Here is a 10,998-nt window from a genome sequence, read left to right on the forward strand (position 1 = left end):
GCATGATAATTTAGTGTGTGGTGTCCCTGCTCATGGCAGGGGGGTTGGAACTAGATGATCTTAAGGTCCTTTCCAACCCAAACCATTCTGATTCTATGAAATACCCCTTGGCTTTCAGCATTTCCAACACAGGGCCAGAGTTAAAATGTAATCTGCTAACAGATTACAGGGTTAATTTGCAATTTGTTAATGTAATCTGACAGCCTGGAAGATGATAATGCCAGAGGCAGGATTCCTCACCCATTTTCTAGTCAGTAGGGATTTTAGTACTGGCAGAGGTAGAAGGCTCCTACACATCTCTCCAGACACAGTGCAGGGCCATGGTGATGCTATCCAGTTTCTTCTCTACTCCTTTCCTGGTCATTGCTGGCATTCCATGTGCTTTTTCACCATCAGAGACACTAAACAAACATTTCTACATAACCAGCTTAATAAAGCCCTCATATATTTTATTCCTGAACAATTAATAGGAATAAGAAGTATAATCTATATTAGAACTGCTCCTGATCTTGGAACTGAGGGATAAAAAGCCAGCCTGACCAAGCTATTTCTGCACAAACCCATTTCTGTTTTCATAGAATCCTAGAATGGTTTGGGTTGGAAGGGACCTTAAGATCATCCAGTTCCAATCCCCTGCCACAGGCAGGGAAACCACTAGACCAGGTTGCTCAAAGCACTGTCCAACCTGGCCTTAAAAAGATGCCTAGACCTGCAAAGCAGAGATTCACTCCATGCCTGTTCTGTTCAACATGGCACAACCAGCAGGGAGAGGGTTGCAATACCCAGAACAAGGGAAATATGAACACCCCCACCCCACGTGATCTGTCTCAGCACTTCTCTTTGCTTTCAAAAGAAGATTTTACATTATCTAATCTGATTCTTTTCACTGCAACTTAAGACTACATTCACTACTGCTATCCCACTTGGGTTGTCCCATATTCAGGGAATAGTCCAGATTCTTCTCTTCTCTACAAGGTGAGAGAAAAAGCTTTTTTTCCCTTCCATCTTGTCCATATCATCCTTCAAACAGAGCTCCTCAAACAGAATGTGGTATGCCAGCTGAGACCTTATCAATCTGAATGGACTGTTAAGTTTTGCCATGTTTGTCATTATGTGCAGGCACAAGGCGTCACTTTGCATGACGTCTGTCCCTTTCATAACAGAATGCCACTTCTGACTCATGTCCTGATTGTTATTTGCCAGTAAATTGGAGTTTTCTCCAAAGAATTGCTACACAGTCAGTTTATTTCCTCTTCTGTGCCTGCGCATTTAGTTTTAATTCTCTCGGCTGTAGTACCTTGTGCTTCCCTGGTTGAACTGCATTCTTCTTTTTGCCTTCTTTCCAAAATGTATCATTACCACTGGGATCACGACAACCTGGCTCTTCCAGATCTTGTTATCTACAAATGTAAAGAGCAAACTCTCTTCCATTCCCCAGGTCACTAATGAAGATACTGAATAGATGAGACTCAGAACAGATGCTACTGGCATCGTGTTCACTATTAATAGTAATTATTCCACTCTGTATTTCTTCCATTCTGACTGTAAATGGTGTTTTAAGGAGAGAAAATAAAATCCACTTAGTACTTGTACACATGCAGCTTTCCCCAAATTACCAACACTTGCCAATGGAAATACAAGACAGCATCAGAAGTGACATGCAAATCAGGAGCAAAAAAATAGGCTCATAGGTGTCACTGAACCCATGCATGGCATTAGACACATTCTCTGCTCTCCATGTCTCCGTCTCCTCATCTGTCAGACTGTCACTCTGTCACTCACATTTGAGAGCAAGAGATTGCAAATACTATCAGTTTAAGAACCAACAGTGTTACAGTGCTGGAGAACACCCTTTTAATGCAGATTTCCCATAGCAATCTTTCATTTAAATTTTGCATTGCATAACTACATACACACATTTTTGTATAACTAACAGCTATACAATACTTAATTAAATAGCTTTTGTTTCTGTAACTGTCAATGCTTTATGACAGACAAATTCTAAAAGTCTCTTTGGGGTTTATGGTCTCTCAGGTCTGAACTCCAGCATAACATAAAGCAATGAACACTTCCTACATGTTCCTTCCCCAAAGCCAGAAAGTTCCTTATTCTAATGATAGCATCAGCTGTGATACTTCTTGGACAAGTACATTAACAGGTGCACAAACTTACAGAAGAATTAATAAGGATGATATTTCTCACCCAGCAAATGCAAAGTGCAATGAACATCTACAAAAGGCTAAAATGTTTCAAGCAGCAGTTCAGATCAATGTGGAACCTACCATGAAAATACAAGGCTGCTGAAAACTTGGTGTACTGTGAGAACAAAGGAGAGAGCTCAAATCAAGTGACCCTTCTAAACAAGCCTGACAAGCTTTTATTACAAGATAACTGAATTAAGCAGAAACTGGGATAAGTGCTTTATCCGACATTTGGGATTTTAGAAGACTGAGAAATAGGAGGACATTTACAGAAAGAATAACATGTAAGGTCATCACCAATAAGAATTGAGTTTTATTCAAGCTATTGACAATAATTGAATTTCAGCTTCCTGCCTCAGCCTAGAGTTGTCAATTAATCGAGCCTTGCTTGCATGTGAACATTGCTAGAGGCCTCTTAAAGAATCAGTTGATTACAACTTCTTGGGTTTTTTTTCCTGAAGATTGAAACAGCATCCCTCCTTCTCAATTTAAGTGATGATCATCTATGCAGGTTTTATTGTATTAAAGCCCCACTCCAATTGATTCACATTTGCCAGATGCTGTCAGGACTGCTGACAGGTGCTTATTGCGCTCCAGGTGAGCTTGAAATCTCCATGAGAAAGGACAGTCCGTAGCATCAGAGTCATCCCAGACTCCTGAATGACACCCCCCCAGCCCCCTCCATAAGGTGAAAGGAAGTTTAAAAGAGGAAGCCACATACAAGAGCCTTGCAGGGATGGGAAAAGAGAGAAGCAAAATGGCACCTCTGCTTCACAACAAAACAGACAGTGACTTGGGAGTCAGGATGTCACCTCAATCTGCTTTTCAAATGGTTCTGCTCCAGTACATACACTACTAGAGATTTATTTACAATGAAAGCTTCTAATTGTTTAATTTAAGAAACTACCTGGAAAGGGACAAAGTTACTGAATGAATTATCTTAGCAGGCTATTTAAAAAAAAAAAAAGACAAAAAAATCCCCCAAACCAGCCACACACACAAACAAAGAAAAAAAAAAAAACCAACCCCAAAAAATCACTAGAAAAACTTGTTAAATGTCATATTAGCAAACAGTTTAATTTATTAAAATGACTCCAGTACACCTCTGTGCTTCTACAACAGACACGGCATTACACATAACGTTACATACATGGTAACGTTCTCAAGGAAGCAGTATCAGGCTCATTAGCACAGGCTCATTAGCACAGAAACACAAGAGCAACAGTATCTTACATCACCTCCCAGCTCAACTCTCTTCTGCATGGTGGTTCTGATATTTCCCTGTGGAGCAAGCAGTCAGCTGAACACAAGTGTGTGGATACGCTTCCTAATCAAAGCTAGGTGAATAAAGCCCTATACTGTCCAAGAGAAGGCAGGTATGCCTCCAGTGTCAGTGTGAGTTGGAAGTAAATGTATTAACAAGTTTATGATCCCGGGGCCTGGGTAGCTGTGGCAGCACGGGAGGGGGAATTCTACATTTTCATCACTCTAAAAATGTGGTACCTACAGGATGCACGTGGGAAGATTAAGTTTCTGATATCTTGAAAGATCCTGGCACCAAAAGGCTTGCATACCTGAGTAATATGCTTGTAAGAATGACAAGACTTGTACAAGTCTTTGTAAGAGGAGAGTCTTAAAATACATCTGTGGTAATGCAGGGCCAGTCCTTTCTTCTTTACTGGTTAACTTTACCAAAATTAACTCAACATGGCATTCTATCAACAAAAGAAACATGAGAGATTATTAAGAATCAGAAGACACTGAAGGTGTAAATACAGTGCAAAAGTGTTGGTTTCAGTTTTTAACTGTTACAGCCTGATAATTTTACATTCTGTGCTTTATTTTCAGGGAAAAGCATAGTTCCTGTGTGTCATAATATACACACTTGCATATATATGTGTACATACACTCTTGCTGCAGAATGCAAAGGCTTCCAGTGGCATATGATTTGTAGTACTGATTTCTCACATGCAGGGTTTTTTTTCCATACAAAACAAACCAGTTTTAGAGGTGTCCCTTCCCTCTGCATACTGAGTGTATGCATTAATGTGTATTCACATGCATTATTGCCCTACCCACTCACTGATTTGTATTAACCAGACTTATTTATTTGTGAGCCATAATTTATCTTTAACACCTAGCCAGAACACTCCAGTGACCACAGTACTCCTGGGTTTTATGGTAACTAATACATCAGGTGGCAGAACATTCTTCATAAAATGACTCAAGTTTTGTTTATTTCATATTGCTTCACTTTTAAAAATATGTTTAATGTACAATCTTCACTGTTAGTACACTTCAGATTTACTGAAATGCAGTAAACTATGAAAGCTCACCATTCAGAAGCACCTAGTCTTTTTTTCTTTTTGACATTAAATGGAAGCCATCAGCAACAACTATTGTATGGAGCACTCGTCAGGTTAACAGTGCACAGCAGCTAGTATGAGATGAAACTGTTTTCTAAATAGTTAGAAAGACTTCACAAAACAAATTCTGTGTGATGTAGTCACAATCCTGCTGAGACAGCAGAAGGATGTAACAACAAAAGGGTCAGTTTCTATCTGTATTGTATGTAGCTTTGGTTCAGAAATTCTTTAAGTGTTGTAGAGCACCTGGTTTAGTGACAGACCACATGCGTCTCACAGTGCTAACAGTAGAATGCTAATAAACTATAAACTGCCCGTTTAAAATATTAATAGCATTTGATAAAAAAATTTACAGAAACGTTCCTGTTGATATATGTGCAGTATAAATGCAAGATCCTTGGCCACAAACTCAAATTGTCTGCATCAGTTTTGTGCTGGCATAACAGTGAAAGTGCTGGGATTCAAGTATGCTTTTCCATATTTATGTTAAGCAACAGAGACTATGATGAAGTTTGGGGGATTTTCTGTTCACAAGGCCAGGATGTGAGAATGAAGTGAAACACTGCAGTAACCAAAATGTTTGATTTCCCTCAAATAGAAGGCAATCTAAATGAGGAAACCCACATTTCACAAGCAAAGCAAACCAGCTTTACATACCATCAAGTTATTGCTTCAGCTAGATCAGCTGTACTAAAATACAGGACTACAGGTTGCAACCTGATCACATGAAGAGAAGTTGAAATCTACAGTGCAAGTCCTCCATGCGAAAGGATCAAATTGCAAGACCAGAGTCCTGTTTCAGAGGACTGAATTTATTCATCACAAATTGGTCTACAATTTCTTTTGTAAGCCAGTTTTGACTCTGTAGGCCAGAGTCAAAGGTACATTGTTTCTGATATTCCTGTGTTTCTAGAGGTTACTACTTCATGCCAATTTAGACCTGCTCAACAACAGAATACAATATGAACACTTGTTTCTAAAGAACTGTGAAAGTTATTGCTGAAATTTTTAGGGCCAGAATTACTTCACCAAATCAAGTCTTCACTTTTAAAAAAACAAATCTGACATCCTATTAATTAAAAACAAAACAAAACCAAACTTAATAGCTTTTTTTCTCAATTAAATAATCTAAGATTTTACAAGATATTCACATTCAGGCAACTGTCTCCTGACTTTCATCTGGCTGAATGACAGATGCCATAATAAAAACAAGAACGCTACTCTCACATTCTTCATGACAGCAGTGATTAGTGCAGTTTACCACTGCTCTAATAGTGCAAGGTGTACCTGCTGACAATGTTTCTCACAATCATCTGCTACATTATCATTATTCTCAGATGTCTGTAACTGGTATACTCATTAGGATTTTGGCATTTCATGTTAACATTTATGAAAAACTATGGCTTTATCCATGAAGTATTTATGCTGCCTAAGCAATTTCTTAACCATTTATTTAAAACAGAAAAACTGAATTAGAATTAATTTATGCCATAAGCTGTGTTGTCACTAAACTCAAGATCTCAGGGTTAGCTACAGATCATCAATATGTGCATTTGTGCATCTGTTACAGTCTTTAAAAGTATAATTAAAACATAACACTGATAAAACATTATTCTTCATTTTAAGTCTAATTCTAATAATTTACCTTATTTTTTGCAATGTGTTTAATTACTTGTATCCAAAGTGTCATGTGAGTATCACTGTATTACAACAGGTTTGGGACTGTAAGAAACCCATAAATGCATACATAAGAAGGCACTTGTCTTCTAGTAGTTCAAGTCAGAGAAGGCCTTACCCAGACAGTGGCACCTTACACTTTGAAGGATTAGCAAGTGTCCCCAGGCTTTGACAGGGTCTCGAAACCTGTCTTCGTGTCCCTGGACAAAGGTGCTATAGGTAGTCTATAATACCATGAAGCTCATGATGAATTCCAGTAGCTTTTGCCTGTTACGCTGAGGTAGGAATGTACTGCTTAGTTCCAAAATGGTGTCTCTTCTTTGTGTAGTCTGATTGAAAACCTAAAGCACAGCATGAATATACGTAAGTATCACCATGTTAAAGGGATCTCCTTTCCTTTGTGATGAAAATTTTATGGTCTACAATAAATTTGCCCTCATTTACAAGACTTTTTATTTTTTTCTTTCATGAAGGCTTAGATGGCAATGCCTTTATTCACAGAATCATAGAATGGTTTGGGTTGGAAAGGACCTTAAGATTATCTAGTTCTAACCCCTGTGCCATGGGGGTTATTATATTATTAGAATTCACTCAATGCTGAAGTCCTACAAGTCGTATGGAAGAAGAGATTCTGAGAAATAAGTATAATAAACATCCAACTCTTAACAGCAAGGGATAAAACAAGCATTTAAAAGGCATCTGAATTAAAAATGTAAGCACTTTGATAACAAGAATTCAGATGCTATGCCCTGAATAGATGCAAAGCAGATGCTATCTAGTTCCCCTTTTCTAACAGCAGAATGAATTAAAAATGATCAATTTGATATGTGCTTTCTTTACAGCTCTTACAGGAAGATACCTTTACTGTAGGCTTTACTATAGTCTAACTATTGTTAGATTACTTACTACATTAGAATTAAAGACAAAGATTTGAAACCCTTCTCTAGCAATACTCTTTCTAAATGCTGATGTTTCCAAAATTAAAATGCTAAATCCCATCTGGCATTCAGGAAGACATATTATTTAGTTGAAAGAAAACCCCTTCATTTGCAAAGTCTAGTTAGGGGATTTAAAATTCAAAATGCTAGTAGTAAAGTGCAAAAATTATCCTTTATTTAAAGAACACCTGTATCCTCATGGTGGGCTCTGTGGGCCTACTAGGATGGTTCCCCTGGAGTACCAATCACTGCTAAGCCAAAATTCAGCAACTAATACTTTTTGAAGATTTAAGTAGTCCTCCAAGATTAAATCTAGGTGTTACAAAGCAAAGAGCATGCCGTCAGCCTTCTAATGTAATCACTAATGTCCAGTAAGGGCAAGGACTAGGGCACAGGAACTTCATTTGCTATGAATAAAAATGCCTAGTCACCCAGCCCTCATCTAGACAGGTTTTCTCAGGGGCAAGAAGTGCCCTGTTCTGCAATGCGTGCTCTTCTCCTACAGCCCTAAGCTTTAAGTAAACTGCTCAAACCCCACTATACATTTGCACAGATACATTCACAGATTTTGAACTGACATTAAACAGGTTCTGTGAATTGTCAGAATTGTTCTCACCATTAAAATGAAACTCAGTCTCCAGCTTTGATCACCGCACACTTACCCCAATTTCCTTAAAGACCTTCAAGGCGTTTTTCACATGACTGTAGGTAGCACTCTCAGCTGCAAGAAAGAAAACCCAGATATAAACAAACTGCAGTTGGATCTGGGTTACCTTGTGCTAGGAAGAACAGTATGAATCAATTTCAGTTCCAAAACAGTTTAACATACCATATACAGCAACGTTCTTCTCCGTCCTGCTTATTAAGTGCCTGTGTAACTTTTGAAGGTATTCAGACTCTGAAACAGGACCACTAAAATTGTGCACGAAGATGACAGCAGAGCTATATGCCTCCAGTAAAGGGCCCAACAACCTCTGCAGGAAAGTGATGTACTGCTGGTGCTCCTGAGATTGGCTCACCTAAAAAATGGCAACAAGAGCTTAAGTGACAGGGAGCAGTGGAAACAACAAACGACCTGCAACACAGTACATGGCAAAGCAGCAGACAAAATAATTCTTAATACAAAAAAAGAGGCACAACACAGAACATTATGAAAGCATAGCAGAAAAGCAGTTTACCACAAGGGACAAAACAGGCACTACACATCACAGATCAATGCTACTTTTTTTTTCCATCAGGGTATAGATAACAATTTTCCTAAGATAAAATTAAAGACATCACACTGTTCTGCAGCCAGCAGAAGGGTTGCCATACGTTCACAGAGATGGACATAAGTTTCTAAATATAAACAAGATATCCTCAAGATATCCTCAATATTAACAAGATACCCTCAGCTCTGTGAGGAAACTTGTATTATGACTAAAATCAACACCATCAATCTATGAAGTGAAATTTAGGCTGAAAATAAATACCAGCCAGATGTGCTCCTCTTAGAGTACATGATGTTAATAAGGAATAAAACATTCAGACACTAAGATACTTAATCCTTTTTCAGTTTTCATGACAGTAACTATTGTCCTTCCACCTCCTATAATATTATTTGATGTTTCTTCAGCTGCTTTCCTCATGGGGAGGAGCAAAAGGTGTTTTACTGACTGTAGTAAAATAAAACAGACTAACACTTAAACCAATAATAAAAATTATCATTGCCACATCTGCACTAGTGAAGTAGTTTGTATTTCTGTTATTAGCCTTAGGATCATATTACCTTCAGGTAGCAATCTCTCTGCTCTTCTCCAAAATCACTGTCTTCATCTTCCTCATCACTTCTCCAAGATAACGGCTCAGGAAGTTTTTTATTCCACTGGTGTTCTGTAAGACTGGGGCTAACATCCTCCTGATCATCCTGCTTAAATTGGAAAGGCAAAGTGTTAAATAAATAAAGAACCCAAATGCAGGCAAACAATAGATTTTGTAATCTCATCTGACTTAACCCATTCGTTAACCAGAATTTAATGAAAACAGGTGAGACCTAATTATAGGCAGGGCTGAGATGAGCATGAAGAAATGAAACATTTGGTGAGAAAGAAAGACTGTTTTTCTTTAGTTTGCCCATCACATAACAATGAAAAAGTGTTGCTGAATATTCCTACCAGAGGCCATACAGTAGCACTTGCCAAAAGTGTTCTCAGTTGCATTAGGGAAGCCTTAATATCAATCATTCACCACTACTTGTTCTGCTTAAAGTAGTAGAACAGAAAGATTTTTCCAAAGGTCACCAGCGCGAAGTCACTGAAGACAGACCCACCACAGTTATTCCATTTAGAGATGTGAATCAGGCAAAATTAAAACCAAATGGCTAACAGACACCTCATACATGTGATTAGTCAAAGTGCTCATGACAACAAAAAAGGCCTCTACAGCAAATGAAGAATAACACCCTTCCAATCCTACATTTTGAATGAAGCAAAAGGGAAAAAAAAAAAAGCAGAGCTCAATGAAGCTCAATTTAATGGGAAATTTATCAATGTGTTAACGACAGCAGTAAATTGAAATCATTGAAGGGGCAGAAGCTAGTGACCTTTCTTAGAGAACAGGTTGTAACCCCCCCCACAAACATTTCCAGCCTGTCTGAACTCATGAAACAACCACTGCTTTCAGTGCTCGCGCTGATTATGCAAATTCTTAACATTTTAAAGAATAAGCAGGTTCAGAGGTTTTCTAAGTATAAGAAATGTACTGATGGAATATACGTCCTTTTTAAGCATTCAAATGTTGCACTGGTGATGTATATCAGACAACACAAATACCTATATACTGCCTGATAGCTATCTATATCCCAGCTATAAACAGCAAAGTACCAGACTCCGCAACCAAAACTTACAGAAGAACCCTCAAGACAGGTTTCATGTTTGAGTAGACAGAGGTGAATACCTACTACAGTCCACACCTATTTTCCTCATCTGGCCCCAGGCATGGAACATACAGGTTTCTTTCTAATCCTTTGATTAGCATTTATTTTTGGATTTATCTTATAATTACAATCTAGTGCTTTACAACATGTCAGTAGTTCAGATAAAAAGCAAACACTAATAACTCCAAAGGAGAATGTTTAATATCCAGTTGTATTAAGTAAATAGTACCTGTGGTTACATACATTAAAAATGGAAGCATGTATCAAAAGGTAAGCAGTAAGATTAGAGTGAAGCAGTGGCCACTGACAAATACACCAGAAGCAGCTCTAGCCTCTGAAACTGGAGAGCTGCAAGAAGAAAGCAGCCAAATGGGTAACTTTTTTTCCTCATGCTCTGTAAATTTTGTTACTTCCTCCTGGGCATCAAAGTGTGTTTACTGTGCACAAAAAACGCTGGGGAAGCAAAGGTAAGGCAAGTCAGCTGCCCCCTGGTCCCCAGGTTTTCTTTACACTGTACACCTATGGCAGATTGTACCATAGTGCAACTCCAGTACATCCCTGAAACTGTAAACTGTGCTAGCAGAAGAGGTGTACAGTAATTTTGACATCAATGCAAAAGAATCGAAGGAGGACAAAAGATCTGGACTATTGATTCCTGTAGAGGAGAAAGTAAATGTCCATGTAACTGCTGCAGTCTGAAAGGCCTCCAATAATAAAATAAAGCCCCATTTTATAAGACAGTATAAAACATGTGTCTTCCTTGGTAGGTTGAATGGTACAATGAAATTATAGAGTCATTAACAGCATCACACGATGACTACACCCAAATGTCTGACGCTTATAGTGTAGGAATGAATAGTATCAGTCCTGAACCTGTTAAGTTAATACAAGCTTTCAGCAGG

The 10,998-nt window shown here is 38.3% G+C and overlaps 1 protein-coding gene across 1 annotated transcript in view; it reads right to left on the reverse strand.

The window, feature by feature from the left end:
* Nucleotides 1–6,049: 6,049 nt before the first annotated feature.
* The window catches only part of GPAM (glycerol-3-phosphate acyltransferase, mitochondrial), a 26,667-nt gene continuing 21,718 nt past the window's right edge, over nucleotides 6,050–10,998 (reverse strand). Inside the window, exons 17-20 of the mRNA XM_010019276.1 lie at nucleotides 8,951–9,091; nucleotides 8,012–8,201; nucleotides 7,845–7,903; nucleotides 6,050–6,585 (exon numbers count right to left, since the gene is read on the reverse strand). Coding sequence (XP_010017578.1) covers nucleotides 6,469–6,585; nucleotides 7,845–7,903; nucleotides 8,012–8,201; nucleotides 8,951–9,091 — 507 coding nt within the window. The 3' untranslated portion in view covers nucleotides 6,050–6,468. The remainder of the gene's footprint in view (nucleotides 6,586–7,844; nucleotides 7,904–8,011; nucleotides 8,202–8,950; nucleotides 9,092–10,998) is intronic.

This window comes from Nestor notabilis, unplaced genomic scaffold (assembly GCF_000696875.1).
Source record: "Nestor notabilis isolate BGI_N333 unplaced genomic scaffold, ASM69687v1 scaffold6400, whole genome shotgun sequence".
NCBI classification, from domain to species: domain Eukaryota; kingdom Metazoa; phylum Chordata; class Aves; order Psittaciformes; family Psittacidae; genus Nestor; species Nestor notabilis.